The sequence below is a fragment of the Dendrobates tinctorius genome, unplaced genomic scaffold (genome assembly GCF_039654945.1).
Source record: "Dendrobates tinctorius isolate UK_male_01 unplaced genomic scaffold, ASM3965494v1 ptg000022l, whole genome shotgun sequence".
NCBI lineage: Eukaryota > Metazoa > Chordata > Amphibia > Anura > Dendrobatidae > Dendrobates > Dendrobates tinctorius.
In genome coordinates this window covers 86,905,112-86,930,014 of record NW_027361690.1, presented here as the reverse complement: position 1 = coordinate 86,930,014, position 24,903 = coordinate 86,905,112, and the positions used below count along the sequence as shown (strand labels likewise).

General features: G+C 43.3%; 1 protein-coding gene across 1 annotated transcript; it reads right to left on the bottom strand.

Annotated features, from left to right (window-relative positions):
• Positions 1 to 22,584: 22,584 nt before the first annotated feature.
• LOC141083987 (histone H2A type 1-like) lies at positions 22,585 to 22,999 on the bottom strand. The gene has a single exon (XM_073568383.1). It carries the CDS (start codon positions 22,997 to 22,999, stop codon positions 22,607 to 22,609), a length of 393 nt encoding a protein of 130 aa, XP_073424484.1. The 3' UTR covers positions 22,585 to 22,606.
• Between the last annotated feature and the right edge of the window lie 1,904 nt (positions 23,000 to 24,903).

The window sequence follows — 24,903 nt, the reverse complement described above, 5'->3', positions numbered from 1 at the left end:
TGTAGAAGATGGTCCATGTTTACCTCACTCATATGCATGGGATTACCTGTGAGCCAAATTCCTAAGTACGGTATCCTGGTACAGTCCCAATTAAAGGGATACTTGTCTCTTAGTTGCTGTTTCGTAGAGGCTGAAAGGAAAAGTGATAGAACATTAGTCTTTTTTACATTTAATTTATAGTATGAAACTGAGCCAAATAAATTTATGATATCCCATATCTTTTCCAGGGAATCAGTTGGATTTGTCAGTGTGAGTATAATGTCATCTGCATAGAGGTTAATCTTATGCTCTGAATCTTTCAATTGTACACCGTGTACTTCACCAGAATCCCTTATCATTTGAGCCAAAGGTTCCAGGCTCAGGATAAAAATTATTGGGGATAGAGGACATCCCTGTCTTGTCCCATTAGTTATAAAAAATGTATCTGACATCGTGTTGTTGACCAGCACAGAGGCAGATGGCCGAGAGTATAAAGCTCGAATACTTCTCATCATCTCCCCACCAAAACCCATTTTCTCCAATACTGTAAAGGCATAGGCCCAATTGATCCGGTCAAAGGCCTTTTCAGCGTCAAGAGCTACAAACAAACTGGAAATCCTATTTTTGTAGCATGAATATAAGTGATGCAGGACACTTCTAGAACTGTCTGAAGTTTGCCTAGATTTTACAAAACCGACTTGATCGGGATGTATAAGGAATGGAACAACGTCCTGTAATCTTTCTGCTAATATTTTTGCATAGATCTTGATATCCACATTTAGGAGAGAAATAGGCCTATAATTTTCGATTTTGGTCGGATCTTTATCTGGTTTGGGAATCACCACTATTGTGGCTCTCAGCATATCTGTGCTGCACTTTCCTTCTGATTTAATAAAATTCAGGGCATTAGTTAAGTGTGGGATGAGTTCCTTTTGAAATTCTTTATAATACTCTATAGGAAAGCCATCTGGACCTGGAGCCTTGTCATTTTTAAGATTATTCATCGCAAGAGAGACCTCACCCTCAGTAAAGGGTGCGTCAAGTGACTCCTTCTGCTCTAGAGACAAAGATCCCAGCTTTACTTTTTCCAAAAAATTATTTATCATCTCTGGTGAAGGAGAGGGATGAGCTCCATTGTTTCCTATGTTGTATAATTTAGAATAGTAGCTCTCAAAGGCCAGGGCTATCTCTTTGGGTTTTTCTATAGTCTTTGAGCTTTGGGTTATTTTTTTGATTGGATGTTTTTTATTTATGGGTTTAAACCTATTTGCCATATTTTTGGAGAACTTATTTTTATTAACATAAAACCCTGCCCTATTAAATAAAGTCTTTTTCTCATATAAGTTGATGAGGAGATTCCTAAGTTCCAGTCTGAGGGAGTACAATTCATTATATTTAGCAAAATTTTTGTCTGCTTTAGCTTGGGATTCTAATTTTTGGATCTGTTCTAACAACATCCTCTGTTGGCTCTCTCTTGCCCTTTTTTGTCTCGAGGCAACTTGGATCAAATGACCCCTAATGACACATTTGTGTGCTAGCCACAATGTTTCAGGTGTAATTTCTTGGGAACAGTTCTCTTTGAAGTAGTTCATTAAGACATTCTTTGCTAATGATATATTTTCTGGGGAGTCAACAGTGAATTTACTATATCTCCAATTGTATTGTTTAGGGATCATGGAGGAAGTATGTAAGGTCAGAAGGATTGGGGCATGGTCTGACCATGTAATAGGACCAGTCTGGAAATCTATGTATAAGTCTAGTAGCGAGAAGCTAGTGAACACATGATCAATCCTAGTGTAAGACTTGTTGTGTGGACAAAATCTTGTGTACTCTCTTGAGGTAGAGTTCAATATCTTACAGCTGTCATGCAAATTGGAATCTCCCAACCACTTTCCCAGATTCACGCTTCTATAATATGGGGCATCAGATGAGCAATCAGTACTTGGGTCAACTATACAATTAAAATCTCCTCCCCAGATTATGTGACCTCTACTAAAATTGGACAATTTCTTCTTGACCTTATTTAGAAAACTAATTTGTCGGACATTAGGGGTGTATACGTTTACAACTGTATATTCCACACCCTCCAAAGTAAAATTAATAGCAAGTTGTCTTCCATTGCTGTCCCTATATATGTCTGAGACCACTATTGGCAAATCTTTGTGGAAGGCGATGGCCACCCCAGCTTTTTTCCTTCCCTCAGTGTTAGAAAAGAAAATCTGAGGGAAGTCTTTATTTTTGAGTCTTGTGTTATCAATTTCTAGAAGGTGTGTTTCTTGTATCATTGCTATGTTGGCCTTCAATTTTTTAATCTCCTTCCACAAAGCAAATCTCTTGAATGGGCTATTGAGCCCATTTACATTAAATGACAGTACCCTCAATTCCATAATGTGTCAGGAAGGAAAAAAAGCATTAGATGATTCACTGAAACAGAACATTTCACCCGAAAATACATCCAAAAGACAGTGGGTTTCCTTAGTGATTTTTTGTTAGTGCCTGGTGTGCCTGTAAACAAAAACATGTTACAACCTAGAACAGAACAAAACTTATGAACTAGATAAATTTAGATTTCTCAAAAGAAATGGTACCGAGAGAATGTCTCTCAGTTATCACGTGGGGAGTGAAAAAGAGAAAGTTCAGGCCTAAAGCCAGGGTCAGTACCCACCAAGTCTATTTTCTTTTCTTTTGCGTATTCCAGGACTGGGAAAGGCGTCTTTGCTGCTGCAAGGGGATATTCCTTTCTTGATTGTAGAATGATGATGATGATGGAGTCTCCAGTGGAGGGATACCTAAATCTTGGAAAAAACTATTACAGTTATCAATATTAGACAAGGCAAAAGTGGTATTCTCTTTCATGACTAGAATTTTTGTAGGGAAACCCCATCCACCATGCTTCAACAGAATTTAAAAAAAAAATAAAACTCATAAAATAGGCCTGGACAGAAATGATGGTACCCCTGAAAATTATGTGACAAAAGGTACATGTTAAATCTAGGTGTGTCCACTAATTAGCATCACAGATGTCTACAATTTTGGAATCAGTGAGTGGCCTGTATAGAACACTACAGATACTCACTGTGCTGTTTGGTGACTTGGTGTGTATCACACTCAACATGGACCAGAGGAAACAAAGGAAATTGTCTCAGGAGATTAGAACGAAAATTATAGACAAACATGTGAAAGGTAAAAGTTATGAGACCATCTCCAAGCAGCTTGATGTTCCTGTGACTAAAGCTGCACATATTATTCAGAAATTTAAGCTCCATGGGACTGTATCCAACCTTCCTAGACGTGGCCAAAGGACGAAAATTGATGACAAATCAAAGAGATGGATAATATGAATGGTAACAAAAGAGCCCAGAAAAACTTCTTCTAAACAGATTAAAGGTGAACTTCAAGCTCAAGGAACATCAGTGTCAGATCGCACCATCTGTCGTTGTATGAACCAAAGTGGACTTCATGGGAGATGACCAAAGAGGAAAGGAGGACACCATTGTTAATAATAAATTTTATTTCTATAGCGCCGACATATTCCGCAGCACTTTACATTTGATTTAGCTGTTAGTAGATCATTAGAGACTTTAGTGAGGGCAGTTTCAGTAGAGTGTAAAGAGCGGAAACTGGATTGGAGAGGGTCGAGAAGAGAGTTATTAAAGAGATAGCTGATAAGATGGGAGTGGACCAGGTGTTCCAGAAGTTTAGAGATGAAGGGAAGATTAGAGACAGGTCTATAGTTAGTGGCACTGTTTTGGTCGAGGGATGGTTTTTTAAGTAGTGGATGTATGATGGCATGCTTAAATGAGGAGGGAAAGATACCAGAAGAGAGGTTAAATATTTTAGTTAGGTGAGGGGTGACAGCAGGGGAAAGGGACTGGAGGAGATGTGACGGAAATGGGTCACTGGTGCAAGTGGTTGGGTGAGAAGATGCAAGGAGCATGCTTACTTCTTCTGTGACTGGTTCAAAATCAGAGAGTGAGCTATATGCAGTGGGGAAGGGAGGACAGTGCATGGCATGATGTGATTGGGAGATTGTTTCCTGTTGGATCTGGTCAATTTTTTCTTTGACGTAATTGGCCAGATCGTCAGCTCGGAGCTCCGTGGTTGGGGCCTGTACTCTTGGGTTGAGTAGAGAATGAAAAGTGTCAAAGAGACGTTTAGGGCTATTGGACAGTGAGGTGATGAGGGTGTTGAAATAGGTTTGTTTTGAGAGGTGAAGGGCAGTGTTGTATGTTCTAAGCATAAACTTATAATGGATGAAATCTTCGTGTAGATTGGATTTTCTCCACAGACGTTCGGCGCACCTGGAGCACCGCTGCAGGAAACGTGTTTGCAGGGTGTTCCAGGGATGTCACCATCTGTGTTGTGTTGTTCTATGTATAGGAGGTGCAAATTCATCCAGGGCACTTTGACGTGTTTCATTGTAATGCTTCAATGCAGAATCAGGACATGAGAGGGAGGAGATAGGGGCCAATGAAGACTGCAAGTTCTTCATAAGTTTCTGGGTGTTAATGGCCTGTATGTTTCTATAAGTATGGACAGTGGGGGTGACCTGAGCGGCCTGGCAGTTTTTGATAGAGAATGAAAGAAGGTTGTGGTCAGAGAGCGGGAGAGGGGAGTTTGCAAAATCATCCACTGTACAAAGCCGAGAGAAGATCAAGTCGAGTGAGTTTCCGTTTTCATGCGTTGGAGAATTCGTAAGCTGCGAAAGGCCAAAAGAGGAGGTTAGAGATAAAGAGTGAGTAGCAGATGGGGAGAGGGGAAGAGCAATGGGGATGTCGAAATCGCCCATGATGAGGGTAGGGATGTCACAGGAGAGAAAATGTGGAAGCCAAGTGGCAAAATGATCCAGGAACTGATGGGAGTGGCGGGGAGGACGATACACCACCGCCAGTCGCATGGAGAAAGGGGTGTAGAGTCTGACAGCATGGACCTCAAAAGAAGGGAAGACAAGTGAGGGTACTTGAGGGATAACCTGAAAGGTACATTTTGGTGATAGGAGCAGACCAACACCTCCACATGCTCTATTGTCTGATCTTGGGGTCTGAGAGAAGCGTAGTCCCCCATATGAAAGAGCAGCAGCGGTAGTGTCTGACTGCTGGATCCAGGTTTCAGTAAGAGCCAGAAGGTTAAGAGTATTAGAAAGGAAAAAGTCATGAATGAAGGAGAGTTTGTTACACACTGAGCGAGAATTCCAAAGGGCACAATTAAGAGAGACAGATGGCATGCAGGGAATATTAATAAGATTAGAGGGGTTTCTGAGTGTAGCAGTTGGGGGGTTTGACTTTCTATAACATTATTGAAAAAAATCATAAAAAAGCCAGACTGGAATTTGCCAAACTACATGTTGACAAGTCACAAAGCTTCCAGAAGAATGTCTTATGGACAGATGAGATAAAAATAGAACTTTTTGGCAAGGCACATGAGCTCTATGTTCACAGACAGAAAAATGAAGCATATCAAGAAAAGGACACTGTCCCTACTTTGAAACATGGAGGAGGCTCTGTTATGTTCTGGGGCTGGTTTGCTACATCTGGCACAGGGTGTCTAGAGTCTGTGCAGGGTACAATGAAATCTCAAGACTTTCAAGGGATTCTAGAGAGAAATGTGCTGCCCAGTGTCAGAAAGCTTGGTCTCAGTTGCAGGTCATGCGTCTTGCAACAGGATAATGACCCAAAACACACAGCTAAAAACATCCAAGAATAGTAAAATAGTAACATACAGTCATGGCCAAAAGTATTGACACCCCTGCAATTCTGTCAGATAATATTCAGTTTCTTCCTGAAAATGATTGCAAACACAAATTCTTTGGTATTATTATCTTCATTTAATTTGTCTTAAATGAAAAAACACAAAAGAGAATGAAGCAAAAAGCAAAACATTGATAATTTCACACAAAACTCCAAAAATGGGCCGGACAAAAGTATTGGCACCCTCAGCCTAATACTTGGTTGCACAACCTTTAGCCAAAATAACTGCGACCAACCGCTTCCGGTAACCATCATTGAGTTTCTTACAATGCTCTGCTGGAATTTTAGACCATTCTTCTTTGGCAAACTACTCCAGGTCCCTGATATTTGAAGGGTGCCTTCTCCAAACTGCCATTTTTACATCTCTCCACAGGTGTTCTATGGGATTCAGGTCTGGACTCATTGCTGGCCACCTTAGAAGTCTCCAGTGCTTTCTCTCAAACCATTTTCTAGTGCTTTTTGAAGTGTGTTTTGGGTCATTGTCCTGCTGGAAGACCCATGACCTCTGAGGGAGACCCAGCTTTCTCACACAGGGTCCTACATTATGCTGCATAATTTGTTGGTAGTCTTCAGACTTCATAATGCCATGCACACGGTCAAGCAGTCCAGTGCCAGAGGCAGTAAAGCAACCCCAAAACATCAGGGAACCTCCGCCATGTTTGGCTGTAGGGACCGTGTTCTTTTCTTTGAATGCCTCTTTTTTTCTCCTGTAAACTCTATGTTGATGCCTTTGCCCAAAAAGCTCTACTTTTGTCTCATCTGACCAGAGAACATTCTTCCAAAACGTTTTAGGCTTTTTCAGGTAAGTTTTGGCAAACTCCATCCTGGCTTTTTTATGTCTCGGGGTAAGAAGTGGGGTCTTCCTGGGTCTCCTACCATACAGTCCCTTTTCATTCATATGCCGACGGATAGTACGGGTTGACACTGTTGTACCCTCGGACTACAGGGCAGCTTGAACTTGTTTGGATGTTAGTCGAGGTTCTTTATCCAACATCTGCACAATCTTGCGTTGAAATCTCTTGTCAATTTTTCTTTTCCATCCACATCTAGGGAGGATAGCCACAGTGCCATGGGCTTTAAACTTCTTGATGACACTGCGCACGGTAGACACAGGAACATTCAGGTCTTTGGAGATGGACTTGTAGCCTTGAGATTGCTCATGCTTCCTCACAATTTGGTTTGTCAAGTCCTCAGACAGTTCTTTGGTCTTCTTTCTTTTCTCCGTGCTCAATGTGGTACACACAAGGACACAGGACAGAGGTTGAGTCAACTTTAATCCATGTCAACTGGCTGCAAGTGTGATTTAGTTATTGCCAACACCTGTTAGGTGCCACAGGTAAGTTATAGGTGCTGTTACTTACACAAATTAGAGAAGCATCACATGATTTTTTGAACAGTGCCAATACTTTTGTCCACCCTCTTTTTTATGTTTGGTGTGGAATTATATCCAATTTGGCTTTAGGACAATTCTTTTTGTGTTTCTTCATTTAAGACAAATTAAATGAAGATAATAATAAGAAAGAATTTGTGTTTGCAGTCATTTTCAGGAAGAAACTGAGTATTATCTGACAGAATTGCAGGGGTGTCAATACTTTTGGCCACAACTGTATGAGGGAGCAGGTAAAAGAGCAGCCATCGCTCTTATGTATGAGGGAGCAAGCAGGGGAACAGCCATAACTCCCATATATGAGGGAGCAGGTAGAAGAGCAGCTATAGCTCTCATATATGCGGAACCACAGCTTCAACTACAGATAGTTTTCAGAACTGCCATATCACTGTATAGTAACTGTGTTTGCTGCATAACAATGGAACCTTAATCTGGATGTGCCGTGTATTCTTTGGAGTCCACCACATTACACCACATTAGAGGTTAATTAAGTCGCTAACTTTTTATTATGTCACTGCCATGACTGAGTAATAACTTCCACACATCACAAATATAGCAGTTGGAAGGGCCATACATGTACAAGAACAGTGCATCATTTTGTAGGGAATTACAAGTTGGTGTTTCTGCCATGTTGCAACATTGTATGAGTTCCCTGAGTTCCCTGATATATACTGTAGCTTTTATTATGGCTGTTTGTTTTACTTTTTCTCATTCTAATAGGACAGTAGATGAATATATTGTAATATAATAGCTCATATGTATCATTTTACAAGGTAAACTTTTTAAACTTATTGCTAATACAGTGGGTACGGAAAGTATTTAGACCCCTTTAAATTTTGAACTCTTTGTTTCATTGCAGCCATTTGGCAAATTCAAAAAAGTTCATTTTTTTCGCATTAGAGGGAACCTGTCACCAGTTTTGAGTCATAGCAGCTATAAATATCGCCTTCAGCATCTGCGCTGCATTCCCTACATTCTTATAGAACCCTCTGACTCCCCTTCTATACTCGCAAAACATTTTTTACCGTCTCCCGCACTGTATGGTAATCTTCTCACTTTGGTCCTATGGGCGTGGTTTCGGGACTCTACGTCACTCCCATTGACTGTTGCTCGCCGTCCTAATTCATGGATAACGCCTCTTGCACCATGCGACATCTCGCGCCTGCTCAGAAATATTGCATTTCGCACCTGCGCAATACGCTTTGTCCAACTGCAGGCATAGCTGAAAAACAGAAGTGTCATGTGCCGACACACTTCCAGCTGGATGGTGAACGCTGGTGGATTGCCATTTTCAGGTCTCTCCAGAGATGCTCTATTGGATTTAGGTCAGGGCTCTGGCTGGGCCAGTCAAGAATGGTCACAGAGTTGTTTTAGCTGTGTGATTAGGGTCATTGTCTTGATGGAACGTGAACCTTCGGCCAAGTCTGAGGTCCAGAGCACTCTGGAAGACGTTTTCATCCAGGATATCTCTGTACTTGGCCGCATTCATGTTTCTTTCAATTGCAACCAGTCGTCCTGTCCCAGCAGCTGAAAAACACCTCCATAGCATGATGGTGCCACCACCATGTTTCACTGTTGGAATTGTATTAGGCAGGTGATGAGCAGTGCCTGGTTTTCTCCATGCATACCGCTTAGAATTATCACCAAAAAGTTCTATTTTCATCTCATCAGACCAGAGAATCTTATTTCTCATAGTCTGGGAGTCCATAATTTGTTTTTTTAGCAAACTTTATATGGACTTTCATATGTTTTGCACTGAGGAGAGGCTTCCGTTGAGCCACTCTGCCATAAAGGCCCAACTGGTGGAGGGCTGCAGTGATAGTTGACTTTGTGAAACTTTCTCCCATCTCCCTACTGCATCTGTAGAGCTCAGAAAAACCTGTCTGTTCCACTATAATCCCAAACTGCAGGGAGAGAACAGAATAAACACAAAATCCAAAAATCTATATATAATTGCCTTAAATTGTCTGTCATCCACTTCCGTCTGGATGTCCCCGAATACCATAATCCACTGCGCCGCACTGGAAGTACGCTGACTGCCATTTTGGTATGCTCAAGTGATGCCACCCGGATCCAGGCCGCAGCTGCGATCCCAACTGCCGCTGGGATCCCAGCTGCCGCTTGGATCCAGGCCACCACTACAATCCCAACCGCCGCTGGGATCCCAGCTGCCGCTTAGATCCAGGCCACCGCTGTGATCCCAACTGCCGCTGGGATCCCAGCTTCTGCTCGGATCCAGGCCACCGCTACGATCCCGACCACCGCTGGGATCCCGGCCACTGCTTGGATCCCAGCCGCCGCTTGGATCCCGATGGCGCTCGGATCCAGGCTGCTGCTGCGATAATGAGGCTGTGAAAGGGGTGTAACGAGGGGGTATAACAAGAGGGGTGTAATAAAGGGGGTATAATGAGAGGGTGTAATGAGGGGGGAGTAATGAGTGGGATGCAGCCGCTGCCTGACTACACGTGCCGGATCCCGCCACTGCTTACCCACCCACCTCCGTGCAGTCACAGCCAGCAGGAAAGACCGCGGCTTGAGGCCTGTGCTCGAGATTGGGTGCAGCCACCCTCTGGTGGCGCTGCACACCATCTCCTGCACAGACCGCAAAACACCATCTTTCCTGCTGGTTGTGACTGCATGGAAGTGGGTGGGCCGCCACCCCCAGTGCCACAAAGCTGCCCCCATCGTGATGTTACTGCCCTCCCGATGCGATAGGACCGGGCACATATCTAGTTTAGAAATAAATGAACAAAACGTATTGAGTATTAAAATACATAATTATAATTCAAATCTGTAGTGACCTCACGTAGTGAGGAACACAAAATGCTTCTGGTTCCTTCAAGCACACTTTTGAGTATACAAGATGGAGTAAAAAATGCTAACATAGGGCTAATTAAATCAAAATAAATAAAGTGCAACGTGCCAGAATCAGGAGAACAATAATATGAAACTATACATAAAACGTCTATTGATGTTATTCAGCATGTATAATGTATAGACAAAACATATAGCTCAATAGGTCCACAACATCTGATACAAGAGCCATAATTATAGACATAAATAAAGCCTCTCGTAATATTACTCACTCTGTGTGTCGAGTACGTGCTGTGTCCCTCCACCACGAAGCGCGTTTCGTCCACACATCTTTAGGGGGCGTCCTGATTTTTATTTTATTTTTTTAATTTTTAAACACTTTTTTTAAACTTTTGGTATGCTTTAATAGAAGCTGCCATAGCTCGATCACCTCTGTTACATAGAGGTGATGCATAGATTACCTCTATGTAGTAGAATTACAGCATTGCTATGAGCGCCAACCACAGGGTGGCACTCATAGCAATTTGCCATCAGCAACCATAGAGGTGTTATAACAGCTGACAAGTCGCGGTTTTGAGGTGGACTCACCGCCGGAGCCCACCTCAAAGCGGGGGATACTGGCCGCTGACGTACTATCCCGTCAGCGGTCAGTAAGGGATTAATGGTTACTCCCATATTTCCAGGATGTGCCACAATAGTAGATGTAGTTCTCACAAATGGAACAGGCATCTGTTTCACTGTTAGTGGAGAGATGGCTAGAATTTTGACTACCTCACCACTTACATCACTGTGTGACGGGGACCCATGCTCAAGGTAGATGCAAGTTCCATTTGTGGGACTTATACTTTAAGGAAATGTACCTTGAAAGTATTTATTGTTGTGTTATGCAACTTTCCAACAGACCCTGAATGATTCATATGTGTTTCTTTTTTGCCTGGAGTGTTTCTTTAGTTTATTATTTATACATTAATTTAAATTGGTTATTTATTGACTAATTATAATTATTCACAATCATAGTGCTATTTATTCCATGGCGCTTTACATGTGAAAAAGGGGCACACATAGACAAGTACAATAAACATGAGCAATACAAGGCACACAAGTACAGAAGGAGAAAGGACCAAGCCCACAAGGGCTCACAATCTACAGGGGATGGGTGAAGATACACTAGGAGAGAGCAGAGCTGGTCGTGTGGCGGTTCAGTAGACTGAGGATCACTGCAGGTTGTATGCTTTTTGGATGAGGTGGGTCTTCAGGTTCCTTTTCAAGGTTTCCGTGGTATGCTAACAAGCACTATGTTTGATATTACCCCCTTTTTGCAACAGAATTGGTATTATTTCTATATAACTGCAAGGTGGGCCCCAAGAATGATTTTTCTCTGGTGGGCCCAAGGTACTCCAGCCCGATGATGCTTAGCCAGATCTGTGCCTTGCCACAATTCTGTCTCTGAGCTCCTTGGCCAGTTCCTATGACCTCATGATTCTCATTTGGTCTGACATGCACTGTGAGCTGTGAGGTCTTATATAGACTGGTGTGTGTCTTTACAAATCAAGTCCTATTAGTGTAATTAAACACAGCTGGACTCCAATGAAGGAGTAGAACCATCTCAAGGAGGATCACAAGGAAATGGACAGCATGTGACTTAAATATGAGTGTGTGAGCAAAGTCTCTGAATACTTATGACCATGTGATATTTCAGTTTTTCTTTTTTAATAAATTTGTAAAAATTTCTACATTTCTGTTTTTTTTTCAGTCAAGATAGGTTTAGATTGTACATTAATGAGAAAAAAATGAACTTTTTTGAATTTACCAAATGACTGCAATGAAACGAAGAGTAAAACATTGAAAGGGGTCTGAATGCTTTCCATACTCACTGTATATAGTAAAAGATGTAATACTGAATAGATATACAGCAATTTTAGCAATTCTTAGCACGTCTGCGGGGCTCATAGGAAAAGAAGAGTTCTCCTAGACTCCTAGAATAGTTGGCAAATGTCCCGGCATTTGGAAAATATTCCCCAAACCTCCTTAGAAGCAGAACTTGTGGAGCGAGGTCTGAAAAAAGTGGTTTGCTATAGCTTGGCATGCCACATGATGAAACCTCCTAGGAAGACTTGCCTGAATGTTGTCAAATAGAATATAGATTTAGCATGTCCTGAGAAAGCATCATTGGAGACAGTGACAATTGCATCACATCCTTGTGATTGTAGCTGTCTAGTAACCACAGGGCTTGCAAAGTTTGTCTTATTAATACAGCTGGCTAGAATTATAGGGAGACTGCTGCTATGGATATAATCATTCAGTTGTCTACAAATAGTTCACATGAAGTTGCAATATTGAGTTAAGTCTTTTCCAGACCCATGAATATTATCTATTGATATAGTGGGTATTTTTACTTCAGGACTCTCATTTTTTAGCCAAAGTGTAGAACAGCTACAAAGAGTGTCTCTGAGTCTCTCACTTTGGAGGATCTGACTTGACCACCTCATTATTTCCTGGGGAAAGTCTGCAATGCTTTACTCCTTCCTATGGTGGGGCTGCAGGGAAATTGAACACTTTCTGTCTGTTGCCCTTATAGATTATAGCTGACTGCTGAGGGCCTTAGCAGTGAAACACTGGGATCAGCTTAAAAAAATCCTATCACTAATCTGTGGTTGCCCTTGTTATTTAACAAAAGTGACCAGAAGCAACCTTAGTGCCCTCCGAAAAGATCAGGTATTCTAGCGAAAGTCAGGCCCGAACTTCTGGGAAGTGGGAACCTGGCATGTAGAGCAGGAGCTCATAATCTCACAGTGAAGGAGCAAGATGTTACTTTCTGCACTAACCCAGCACTACTACATACGGTACTTTACTAAGCTGTTAAACTATTACATCATTAGTAGTGATGGGCGAGAACTAAAATGCTCGGGTGCTCGTTGTTGGGATCTAGCAAATTGTAATACTCGGGTACTCGGACAGAACAACGAGCCCAATGTAAGTCTATGGGAGACCCGAGCATTTTTGCCGCGATCCCCCGGGGGTCCTTTTAAGGTCTAAAAACGTCTGAAAATGATGGAAGCACTGCTCAAATGACATGGGAACATCATGGGGATCGCCCCTGGAAGCATTCCTGACTCCTAGCTCACAGCTTTAAACAATTTTTTCAGAGTTTCATGCCACTTTTTTACCTGTGCACCAAAATGACATACCAAAATGCAAGCGCGCCGGATGGGAACTTGTACTGGGCGCGCAGCCGCAGAGTCAATAGCGCGCGGGACGCGCGTGCACCCTACGGGACCTCAGCACCAGACATGAGACCAGAAGTGAAGAAGTCGGGCAGCGTGCACCTGCTGCTGAGGTACACGGTGAGAGTGGCGTAACAGTTTGGAATTTGACACTTTGGCTGTAGCAGCACGGAACACGTTAACCCTGTTGATCTAGTGGGGGTGGATGATGAGATGTGGAGGAAGGCCTGATTTAAAACTATGCCCAATTTAAAGGAGCCTGTCTTCTAGACTTTGAATGCCCATACACTAAGTGTATGGGCTGGCAAACATTTCCCCTTGGGGGTACATATCAACATAGTGTGTAAAAAAATTTCTTAGGGGCATCATAAACACCTTGCAAAACTATAACATTGTTTCCTACACAGTTGCTGCTGGGAAGGTGCAGGTTTTTATCAAAAATATGGCGGACGAATCGTTGGATGAAGTGATCAGGAAAAGGGGCATGGTGATGACAGGAATGGAAACATACATGATTAATAACAGCAGTGGCTATGGGAGGTATGAGATCTAGGATACATCCTACAATTATTCGTCGTTTTGCCACCATCAATTACCAGAATGGGTTTCATGCCTGTCAGAAGGTCGGTGTAACAGATGCGCATGTGAGACTCGGCCTAAGAAATGCCCGTCCAAAATATGTTGCCAAAGACACATGTGTCTGTATAAAGGTCAAAGTGCAACATGTTCATGAGATGCTGAATTAGAGAAAGCAGATCAGTGTTGGAGTAAAACCGAACAAACTGATGGATGCTCGTGAAAAACTAAGTTGAAAGAGGAGTGCACCATGCACCATACACACCCATGGTACAAGCTTCTTCATCTTCAGTTATACATATTACCAATGATATCCAAATGTCCCAGTCGAAAATTATTTGCCCTAGTGTAACGAACACTGTTAAAGGAATGCCTCTAAACGTACATAACCACGACCCTTGAAAACACCAGATTTCCTCTTTACAAGATATGGATGATGATGGCACTAATGCCGACTTTGAAATTTACCACATCCACACCAAGAAGATGAAGGTTCACAGCTGCAAAAAATGTGCAAAAAAGGCCATGAATTTCTGGAAAATCATTTTCTCTTGGGCAAAGTTTCCCTCTTACTAAAGTGGTACCGAATGATGCATACACAGCTCTCATGTCTACTCAGCATGAGATGATTGAAAGATGATGTATTCTGATTTATCCATGTTCACTTTTTGAAAACAAGCAGAAAAGAAGGATGATATAGTGGCAAGACGTGTGATTTCGGTCTGTAAGGAGGTGATGTCAGGTACAGATAGGTAGATCTGCATGTCATTGGCGTAGTGATGATATTGCAAACCGTGCCATTACATCAGCTGTCCCAGGCCGAAGGTGCAGATGGAGAAGAGTGGAGGTCCTATAACTGAGCATTGGGGAACACCGAAAGACAGGTGTCGAGATGAGGAGGTGGTGTGGGAGAGGGAGATAATGAATGTCCACCTAAAAGTCTTGTTGTTTTTTAAAGACTCGCCCAATAACCCCAAAAAGGCCATTTTAACCACTGGCCATGCGCGCACCAGCAGGGGTTACAAAACTGCCAGCCTTACCACCACTAGCATGATCAGGCACATGGCAGCAAAGCACCCGACTTTGTTGGTTGAACACCAGGCTCCAAGAACATATCTGCGGGTGATAACACTGATTCTTCCGCTGTTATGCGTGCAAGCCAATCCTTTGTCCATGGTGCATGCAAAGATGCCTCCTGCCCTGTATCTGTAGTTGCACACAAACTCAACAAGCACCATTATCAAGCACATCCACCTCCTTGTCCCAACGCAGCATTCAGTTGTCCATACCCCAGTACTTGGAACGCAAGCTGAAATACACAGTCAATGCCACAGTACTAAATTCACACCTTTCTCTTCTGCTTGCGCTCAAAATGTTTCATTTTAGGCTCATGGTAGACGGAAGCTTTCCGCAACCTGATGGCGTTGACCATCACAAGGTACTCGGTCCCCACCCGCCACAATTTCTCCATGTCTGCCATCACGACATTACACAAGCAAGCACGTGTCCCACATTACCCGGGCCCTCAACAATGCTGTTACAGGGAAAGTGCACCTAACCACAGACACGTGGACAAGTCCTGTGGGCAGGGATGGTATATCTCGCTGATGGAACAGTGGGGTAGCGTAGAAGAAGTCATGACCCAGTTGGACATTGGGAGACCATGTCACAGATGTATGGAGGTGACAGGCTGTGGAAGGCTTTGTATGTCAAAGTTAGGGATTTGAACTGTAGCCTATGGGCAATGGGATGGCAGTGAAGGGCTTGGCAGAGAGGAGAGGCTGGGGAATAATGGACGGACAGTTGGATTACTCTGGCAGCAGAGTTTAGGATAGATTTGAGTGGTGCAAGAGTGTTAGAGGGGAGGCCAGAGAGTAGAAGGTTGCAATAGTCTAGGCGGTAGTTCATGAGGGAGTGCACAAACATTTTTGAGTTGTAGTGGGCAGGAGGAGGCAAGGGCTTGGTTAAGTAGCTTGAAAGAGAGGGCAGAGTTGAGGGTCACCCCGAGGCCACGAACATGCGGGACTATTTGTCCCGGTGTGCAGTCCCGGCATTACACAGGCACGTGTCCCACAACATTACCCGTGCCCTCAGCAATGCTGTTACTTGTAAAGTTCACCTAAACACAAGTGCATGTGGTCAGGGACAGAACATCTCACAGAGGGCACACTGGGTTAATATAGTGGAAGCCGGGACCCACTCTGACCTTGGTATGATGCACCTCCTCTCAAACCCGAGTATTGCGGGCCCTACGTCAATCTGGGTTGCCCCCTCGTCTACAGCTCCTGCACCTCCTCCGCCTCCTCTTCAGCTTCCATCTCCAAAAGTTGCACATCAGTCACAAGCTGGAAGTACTGCAGCACTGCCTCATCAAAGCGGTAACAGGCTGTGCTGAAGCTAATATGCTTAGGTGGCAAACCGCACAATGATGAAGAGTTGTGGACAGCTCTGAAAGAGCAGGCAGATCTGTGGCTGACACCGCAGAACCCACAGCCAGGCATGGTTGTGTGTGACAATGGCTGGAACCTGGTGGCTGCTCTGTGGTGAGGCGAGCTCACACACGTGCTATGCCTGGCTCATGCGCTTAAACTCATTGGTCAACGTTTTAGGAAAAGTGACACGGAGCTGCCAGATCTGCTAGGAGAATATAGCGCTCTGCGTACCCATTTTAGAAAGTCATCTACAGCTTCTTCCGCCCTTGCTGTGATTCAGCATCGCTTGCAGCTTCTGGCTCATCGACTGGTGTGTGATGTCCCCAGGCATTGGAACTCTACACTGCAGACGTTGGAAATGATTTGTGAGCAGAAGAAGGCAGTTGGTGACTAGTCTACCAGCATCAACAAGATTTTCGGTATTCAGTTCTGACTTCACACATAAGATCTCAGGAGTGGACATGGATGTCTGACATGTGTACCATCTCCAAAACTTTGAGGAATCCACCAAGAGGGTGAGCATCAATTACACCATAATTAATGTCTCCATCCTGCTTATTTGTGTTCTAATTTGAATATTGAAAGTTATTACAGAGCGAAAACATATTTACAGTTTAACAGTTTCAAACACAACAGTCCTTAATAACAGCGATAACAATAATCTAATAATTTAACCCAAATAAAACTACCCTGCTCGTGACAGCTTATAATCTACACTAAGTGACAATGATAACAAAAATTTAACCCAAACAAAACAATTCTGCTCGTGACAACTTACAATCTAAAAAGAGGTGGGGGAGCTTAAAAATACAGGGGTGTACTTACAAGAAGGTATTTACAATGATGCTTGAACTATGATCTTACTGAGGTTTGTTGTAAGTGTAGTAGGCCTGAGGACAAGGAGGAGGAAGACAGCATGGTCGTCATTGTTGACGACATGGAAGTATTGACTGTTAGCAGTCTTGCATGCATGGTTGAGTTTAAGTTATGCTGCCTTTCCTGTCACCCTCGCGTTATCAAAATTTTGGGTGATGGCCAATACTGATTTTTTTCAACAGATTCAACAATAAATGTGCCATGTCAACAGAGGAGAGGGCCGGGGAGAGACGAGCAATATCAACTGGGGGGAGGAAGTCGGAGTCTTTCTTGATCTCCGAAAATGATGTGAGGGAACAGTTTAGTAAGCTGGTCATGGGTAAAGCAGCAGGGCCTGATGGTATCTGTCCACGTGTCCTCAGAGTGTGTGCGAATCAGTTGTGCACTGTCTTCCAGCACCTGTTTAACTGGAGCTTACAATCACAGAGAGTACCAGTTCTATGGAAGACTTCTTGCCTGGTGCCGGTTCCCAAGACTACCTTCCCGAGCTCCCATAATGACTATAGACCGGTGGCCTTAACATCGCATGTGATGAAGTCCTTGGAGAGAATTGTACTTGCCTACTTGTGTCCGAGGGTGTCTGCTTTTACGGACCCCCTTCAGTTTGCGTATCGGCAGAGTCTGGGGGTGGACGATGCTGTAGCGTATCTACTACAAACAGTACATTCCTTTTTGGACAATGATAGAACCACTGTGCGTGCCATGTTCTTCGATTTCTCCAGTGCATTCAACACCTTACAGCCACTATTATTACGTAAAAAGCTGGTTGAAATGGCGGTTGATGAGGGACTAGTGAATTGGATCATTGATTATCTGTCGGACAGGCCACAGTTTGTGAGGTTGGGGGCGGCCGTATCGGATAGTGTGCGGAGTAGTGTTGGAGCCCCTCAGGGAACGGTGCTGTCGCCATTCCTTTTTACGTTATACACAGCTGATTTTCAGTATAAATCAGACCTTTGTCACCTTCAGAAGTACTCTGATGACTCAGTGATAGTCGGAGGTATTGAGAGAGACCGGGGGGAGGAGGAATACAGAAGGGTGGTTTTGGACTTTGTTGACTGGTGCCAGGCTAACCATTTAGAACTCAACGTAAAGAAAACCAGGGAGCTGGTGTTGAGTTATGGAAGGTGCATGAAGGATTGCTTACCTATCACTATTGATGGTCAGGATGTGGAGATGGTGGAGAATTTCAAATATTTGGGGGTTCACCTGGACAGCAAGCTTGATTGGAGGTGCCATATGGAGAAGGTTTGCAAGAAAGGGATGAGTAGACTTTACTTCCTAAGGAAGTTAAGGTCGTTTAATGTGTGTAGCAAAATGCTTGAAATGTTCTACCAATCCATTGTGGCGAGTGCAATCTTTGATGCAATTATATGCTGGGGTAGTAGTGTGCGCACAGCTGACGCGAATAAGCTGAATAAACTTATCAAGAAGGCTAGTGCGGCGGTGGGTCTACAACTCAGGACTTTCGAGGAGGTATTAGAGGATAGAATTACTAAGAAATGCAAGGCTATAATGAGCAACAATACACACCCGCTCTATGAACTGTTTGCGAAGCAAAAGAGCACATTCAGCAAGCGTCTACTCCAACTAATGTGTAAAAAGGAAAGATATAGAAAATCGTTTGTTCCGACAGCTGTGGGGATGTTTAACAAATGTATAAGTGTAAAGCATCCCAAGACTAAATGAAGTTCAAAGTGTATGGGGGGGAATTGGTGAGTTACAAGTACCAGTCTATCCGCATCTGCTGTCCATATAGACTTATTTTGTAAAGTGTGTATTGTTCTTGTAATGTTCTTGATCTTTGTTCTGCTGCTGTAATACTGTAATTTCCTCCGGGATCAATAAAGTTTATCTAATCTAATCTAATCTAACACTTCTAGACCTACGCTACAATAAGAACTTGACATCTCTTATTCCAGAGGCAGACAGGTGTACTAAAATGTTGCAGGAACAGAGTGCCCTTCTTGAGGAAAGATTAAACAAATTCACATCTGAACACGTTGGCAGCAGAGGTCAAAGTTTATTGGCCAAGCAAGTAGTACAGGTGAGAGAGACACAACTCCAAGACAGCAAAGGCAGCGGAAAACTAGCAAAGTTTGGGGAGAGTTTTCTCAGACCCTCCCATTGCCCTGTCCCTGAGGTGCTTGGGATTCTCACATGGAGTGCACTTTTTTGAAAATGCTGAGGGAGTACCTTGCTGATCATACCAACGTCCTCTGTCATTCCTCTGTGCCTTCTAACTATTTGATATCCACGCTGAACACGTGGCATGAACTGTCTCTCTCTACTGCACAAACATCCTCCGGGATTCCACTGTGCCTTTTAATTATTGGGTATCCAAGCTGGACACGTGACATGAACTGGCTCTCTGCACCTTGGAGCTCCTGGCCTACCCTGCTGCTAACATTCTGTCAGAGAGGGTTTTTAGTGCCGCTGGTGGATAGCGGAATTTTAACAGATAAGCGCATCCGCCTGTCAACTGACAATGCTGACAGGCTGACTTTTATAAAAATGAACAAGGGCTGGATTGGGCAAGACTTCTGTACACCACAGAATGAAAACAGAGAAACATAATCTCAAATACATGTCTTTTTTGTGGAGGTGTATTCTCATGCACCTCTTCACAACCACACATGGGTATCCACTTCCTGATTTGGTCTGTTTGGTGTTATCCTCGTACTTATCCTCATTCTCATCATCCACAACCAGTAGAACACCAGGGTGAATGTATTCCGTGATGCAAAAGTCACTCAATTTTTGTGCAAGGGTGTTTTTATGATGATAATTTGAAACCAAAGCAAATGTTACCCCCCCCAGGGGGAACTTTCATAAAAATGAGATGTACGTATATTCTTCCCATTTATTCTCATATTTTCCAGTTTTACTATCTCTGGACCATCCTCTTAGGACCTAGTGTATACCTCTACAATAGAAAAATATGGAAATACTATTATATTATATATTAATTTATATCCCTGTCTCTGAGCTGTTGCTAGGGACAAACATATCTCGTTGGACACATTCTGGCTTCATATCTATGAACCTGTGTTCGCCCCTCCCTTTTGTTATTTTTATTTTCTTTCATAGGTGGATTCACATTTTTTATTTATTTGTTTGATTTCAGTTTGATTTATCATTATGTCTCCTCATTCTCCGCCACTAAATCACCAGGGTTAACGTGTTCTGTGCTGCTACAGGCAGTCCAATTTTTGGTGTCTACGATGTCCATAGTATATTTTTTAGAAATGTACCCCCCATTGATGATTGTTTGTCAGCCCAGGCACTGTGTGTATATAACAAGAGTGACAGACCGCCCAAAAAAGGGAATTTAGGCCTAAAATGCCTCAAATTATGGCACACGGATGTATGAGGCGTGTCAGAGATAGACCCCACTGTAAAATGTGGCCTGTTTTTTAAAATAATGCAACATAGTGCTTTATATAATTTTAATAACGATAGTCAAAATAAACACTATATATCCAAAATGACTAAAAAAGCCATAACTTCTATCCAAAGACTAAGACTCAAATGCCAGTCATGCATAAAGGATGGAAAAGCTCCCACTGATATATGATAAACAAAAGACAAATTGGAGCAGAGAAGACCACCTGTATTCCCCTTTTGAGAAATCACCTAACGTGAAACGCGTGTCAGGGGGTCTGCAGGGAGACACACAGACATACCAGTGACCATGGGTAAGCGGCATTTATATTCTTAAAATTGGGCATACCAATCTGGGTGTTTATGTACATTTGCATATGACTTATTTGCCCACTTTTGCCTGAATTTACCATCTTGTGCTTGCCTTTTACCGTTAAGTACTTTTGGGACTATTTATAATTATTAATTTTGGTCTCTTGGTCGTCTTTTGTGTACTCCCCCTCTATGCCTGCAGTTTTCAATATCCTCTCCCTTTCTTAGGCCTTTAATATTGGCATGTAATTTGTAATTTTTTATCTATTGGATTAATAAAAGTTTTTTTGCTGTTATATTTGATGGTCTTCCCTGCTCCAATTTGTCTTTTGTTTATCATAGTGCTGTATATAAGTACAGGTTCAACCAGGACAAAAAAAGAAAGCCACTGTAAACTGGCCAAACTTTGAGCACGCACAGATATGAGCTGGCACGGAGATACCAAACCAAAAATGTGTGGCCTGTATTTTTTTGGGGCTAATTACTGCTGTATTTAACCAAAAGTGACAGCCAGGCCATAAAAAGAAAACAGCCGTAAACTGGCAAAACTTTGAGCACGCACAGATATGAGCTGGCTGGGGACCCAGTTCATGTCGCAGCTGATGGAGTCCCTCTGTAAGCAGATACAGGTGCAACATCTGGTGACCAGTCTGTACCCACAGACAAATGGCCTGTGCAAATGGTTCATTGGCACCATGAAGCAGATGCTTAAGATGTTGGTTGACTCCCATGGGTAAGACTATGAACGGTGCCTCCCACACCTGCTATTTGCCTACTGTGAGGTCCTTCAGGCCTCAGCGGGGTTCTCCTTTTGAGTTCCTGTGCAGGTGACGTGTATGGGGGCACCTGGCTCTAGAAAAAGAGATCTGTGAAGGAGACTTAGCTACCGCTGGAGTGTCAGTCATCGATTCCAAGCTGGCTAGAAGCGATGGTATGACCAGAATGTTTGTGAGAGGACCTACAAGGCGAGTCAAAAAGTGTGGGAACTAGTCCCCTTGCCCCAGGACAAGCTTTAGGTGGCCTGGGAAGCCCCATACCTCATGCCTCAGCAGATCAATGTTGTAACATACCTGGTCACCATGGACTACACGCAGGGAAGGCGGAAGGTCTTCCACGTGAACATGATGAAGGCACATCATGATTGGAAGGTCTACGCCCTCCCCATATGCAACCTTCCAAAAGATGGAGAGGTGGAGACCCTCCCGGATATGCTCACCCAGGCTAGGGCTGGTGGGACCATCAAGCATATGGAGCTTTGACACCAGCTCTTGTCGGACCAATGGTACCAGCTGTGGGCAACCCTACATCCCTTCTGGGATTTATTCAGCAACAAGCCGGAAAGCAGAGAGTCAGCCATACATCATGTGGACATTGAGGATCAACCCCCAATTAGGCGTTCAACATATTGAGTATCTCTGAAGGTGCAGCAGCACATGCGCCAGTAAATAGACAAGATGCTGAAGCTTGGGGGGTCATCCAAACATCCAGCATTGCTTTGGCATTGCCCGTAGTCCTCATCCCAAATAAGGACTGGACAACCAGTTCTGCGTAGACTGCAGGGGGCTCAACGCTTAGGAATCCTTTGCAGTTGTTTTTTGGCAATTATTCTAATTTACTGAGATAATGACTTTTGTTTTTTCATTGGTTGTAAGCCATAATCATCCACTTTAACAATAATAAACACTTGAAATAGATCACTGTGTTTGTAATGACTCTATATAATATATGAGTTTCACTTTTTGCATTGAAGAACTGAAATAAATAACCTTCTTGATTATATTCTAATTTTGTGAGATCTATCTATCTAATATATACACACACGTGGTCAAAATTGTTAGTACCCCTCGGTTGTGTAGGTGGGATCGGCGGCAGCGCTCACTTGCTCTTGCCGGACTTGCTGCTCTCGGTCTTCTTGGGCAGCAGCACGGCCTGGATGTTGGGCAGGACGCCCCCCTGGGCGATGGTCACCCCACCCAGCAGCCTGTTCAGCTCCTCGTCATTGCGCACCGCCAGCTGCAGGTGTCGGGGGATGATGCAGGTCTTCTTTTTGTCCCGGGCGGCATTACCGGCCAATTCCAGGATCTCAGCAGTCAGATACTCCAGCACAGCAGCCAGATAGACCGGAGCGCCGGCGCCCACCCTCTCGGCGTAGTTGCCCTTGCGGAGAAGCCTGTGCACACGACCCACCGGGAACTGCAATCCTGCCCGGGATGAGCGGGTCTTGGCTTTAGCGCGGACCTTCCCTCCTTGTTTGCCGCGTCCAGACATGGTGGTGATCGCTGAAGTCTTCGAAAGAATTATGATGTCCCACCTGATAAAATTCACGCAGAAGCTATGGGACCCGCTTCAGTTTGCCTATAAGGAGAATCGTTCGGCAAACGACACTGTCAATCTGGCACTGAAGTACATTTTGGATCATACAGATGAACTGCACTCATATGTCCGGATTCTTTTCATGGACTTTAGCTCAGCGTTCAATACCATTGATCCGAATTTACTTCATAAGAAAATGGTAGCTCTTGGATTCCCTCTCAACTTATGCTTGTGGATTTATAACTTCCAGACAGCCAGGATACAGAGTGTAAAAGTTGGACCATTCACTTCGGACACCTTGGTCACAAACATCGGGGCACCTCAGGGGTGTGTTTTGTCCCCGTTACTGTTTTCTCTCTATACGAATGATTGCATCTCTTCAGCAGACTCAGTAAAAATCTTGAAATTTGCCGATGATATGACACTGATTGGTCTCATCAGGGGAAATGCTGAAGACTTGTATCGGAGTGAGGTGAAAAGAATATGTGACTGGTGTAAAGCCAATAATCTTGTACTCAACACTAAAAAAACTGCTGAGATGGTTGTGGATTTCAGGAAAGATCAACATGAGATACTTCCAATCTACATACGTGACGAAGTGGTTCTTAGGGTCACAGAGACCAAATTCCTTGGTGTTATCATCTCTCATGATCTTAAATGGGGGAAAAACGTGGATGCTGTTATAAGAAAAGCACAACAGAGGATGGTCTTCCTGCGTCAGCTGAAAAGATATGGTTTGTCTAAGAATCTGCTGATCTTATTCTTTAATGCTGTCATCAGATCTGTGATTTGTTCCTCTCTGATAGTCTGGTATGGGGGAGCCACTGCGCATGACAAACTCCGCTTACAAAGGACTTTCAGAACAGCAGAGAGAATTATAGGTTCCCCCCTGCCTAAAATCCAGGATCTTTATGATAAGAGTATTCGATCCCACGCATTGAAAATTTCATCCGATCCCTCTCACCCGGGACACTCCTCATTCCAACTACTCCCTTCAGGACGTCGCTTCAGAGTCCCCAAATGCAGCACCAACCGCCATATGAACAGCTTCTATCCACTCTCTGTTCAACAATTAAATCGTCATGTGTAGACTATATACTGTATGTGTCTTGTTAGATGTTACTTGTTGTATCTGTTGTTATATATTATGTTGCCTCTTTGCCACAAAGAATTCCTTGTATATATGTAATATGTACTTGGCGATAATAAATTTGATTGATTGATTAATGACAGAAAAACCCACAATGGTGACAGAAATAACTTGAATCTGACAAAAGTAATAATAAATAAAAAATCTATGAAAATGAACAAATGAAAGTCAGACATTGATTTTCAACCATGCTTCCACAGAATTAAAAAAATAAAACTCATGAAATAGGCCTGGACAGTAATGATACTACCCTTAACTTAATATTTTGTTGCACAATCTTTTGAGGCAATCACTGCAATTAAACGATTCCTGTAACTGTCAATGAGACTTCTGCATCTCTTGACAGGTATTTTTGCCCACTCCTCAAGAGCAAACTGCTCCAGTCGTCTCATGTTTTAAGGTTGTTTTTTCAAGATGGCATGTTTCAGCTCTTTCCAAAGAGGCTCAATAGGATTTAGGTCAGGGCTCATAGAAGGCCACTTCAGAATAGTCCAATGTTTCCCTCTTAGCCATTCTTGGATTTTTTTTAGCTGTGTGTGTTTTGGGTATTATCCTGTTGCAAGACCCTTGACCTGCGACTGAGACCAAGTTGTTATGATGAGTCACCGAAGGAGGAAAAAACAAAATACTAGCTAACTCCAGAAAAACCAGAGAGGTTGGCATCTATCGGATTGCAGACCCCTGAACCTATCCACAACAACTAGCAGTA

Coding starts and splice junctions, on each gene's coding strand:
- LOC141083987 (XM_073568383.1), bottom strand. CDS start 22,999: ATGTCTGGACGCGGCAAACAAGGAGGGAAGGTCCGCGCTAAAGCCAAG.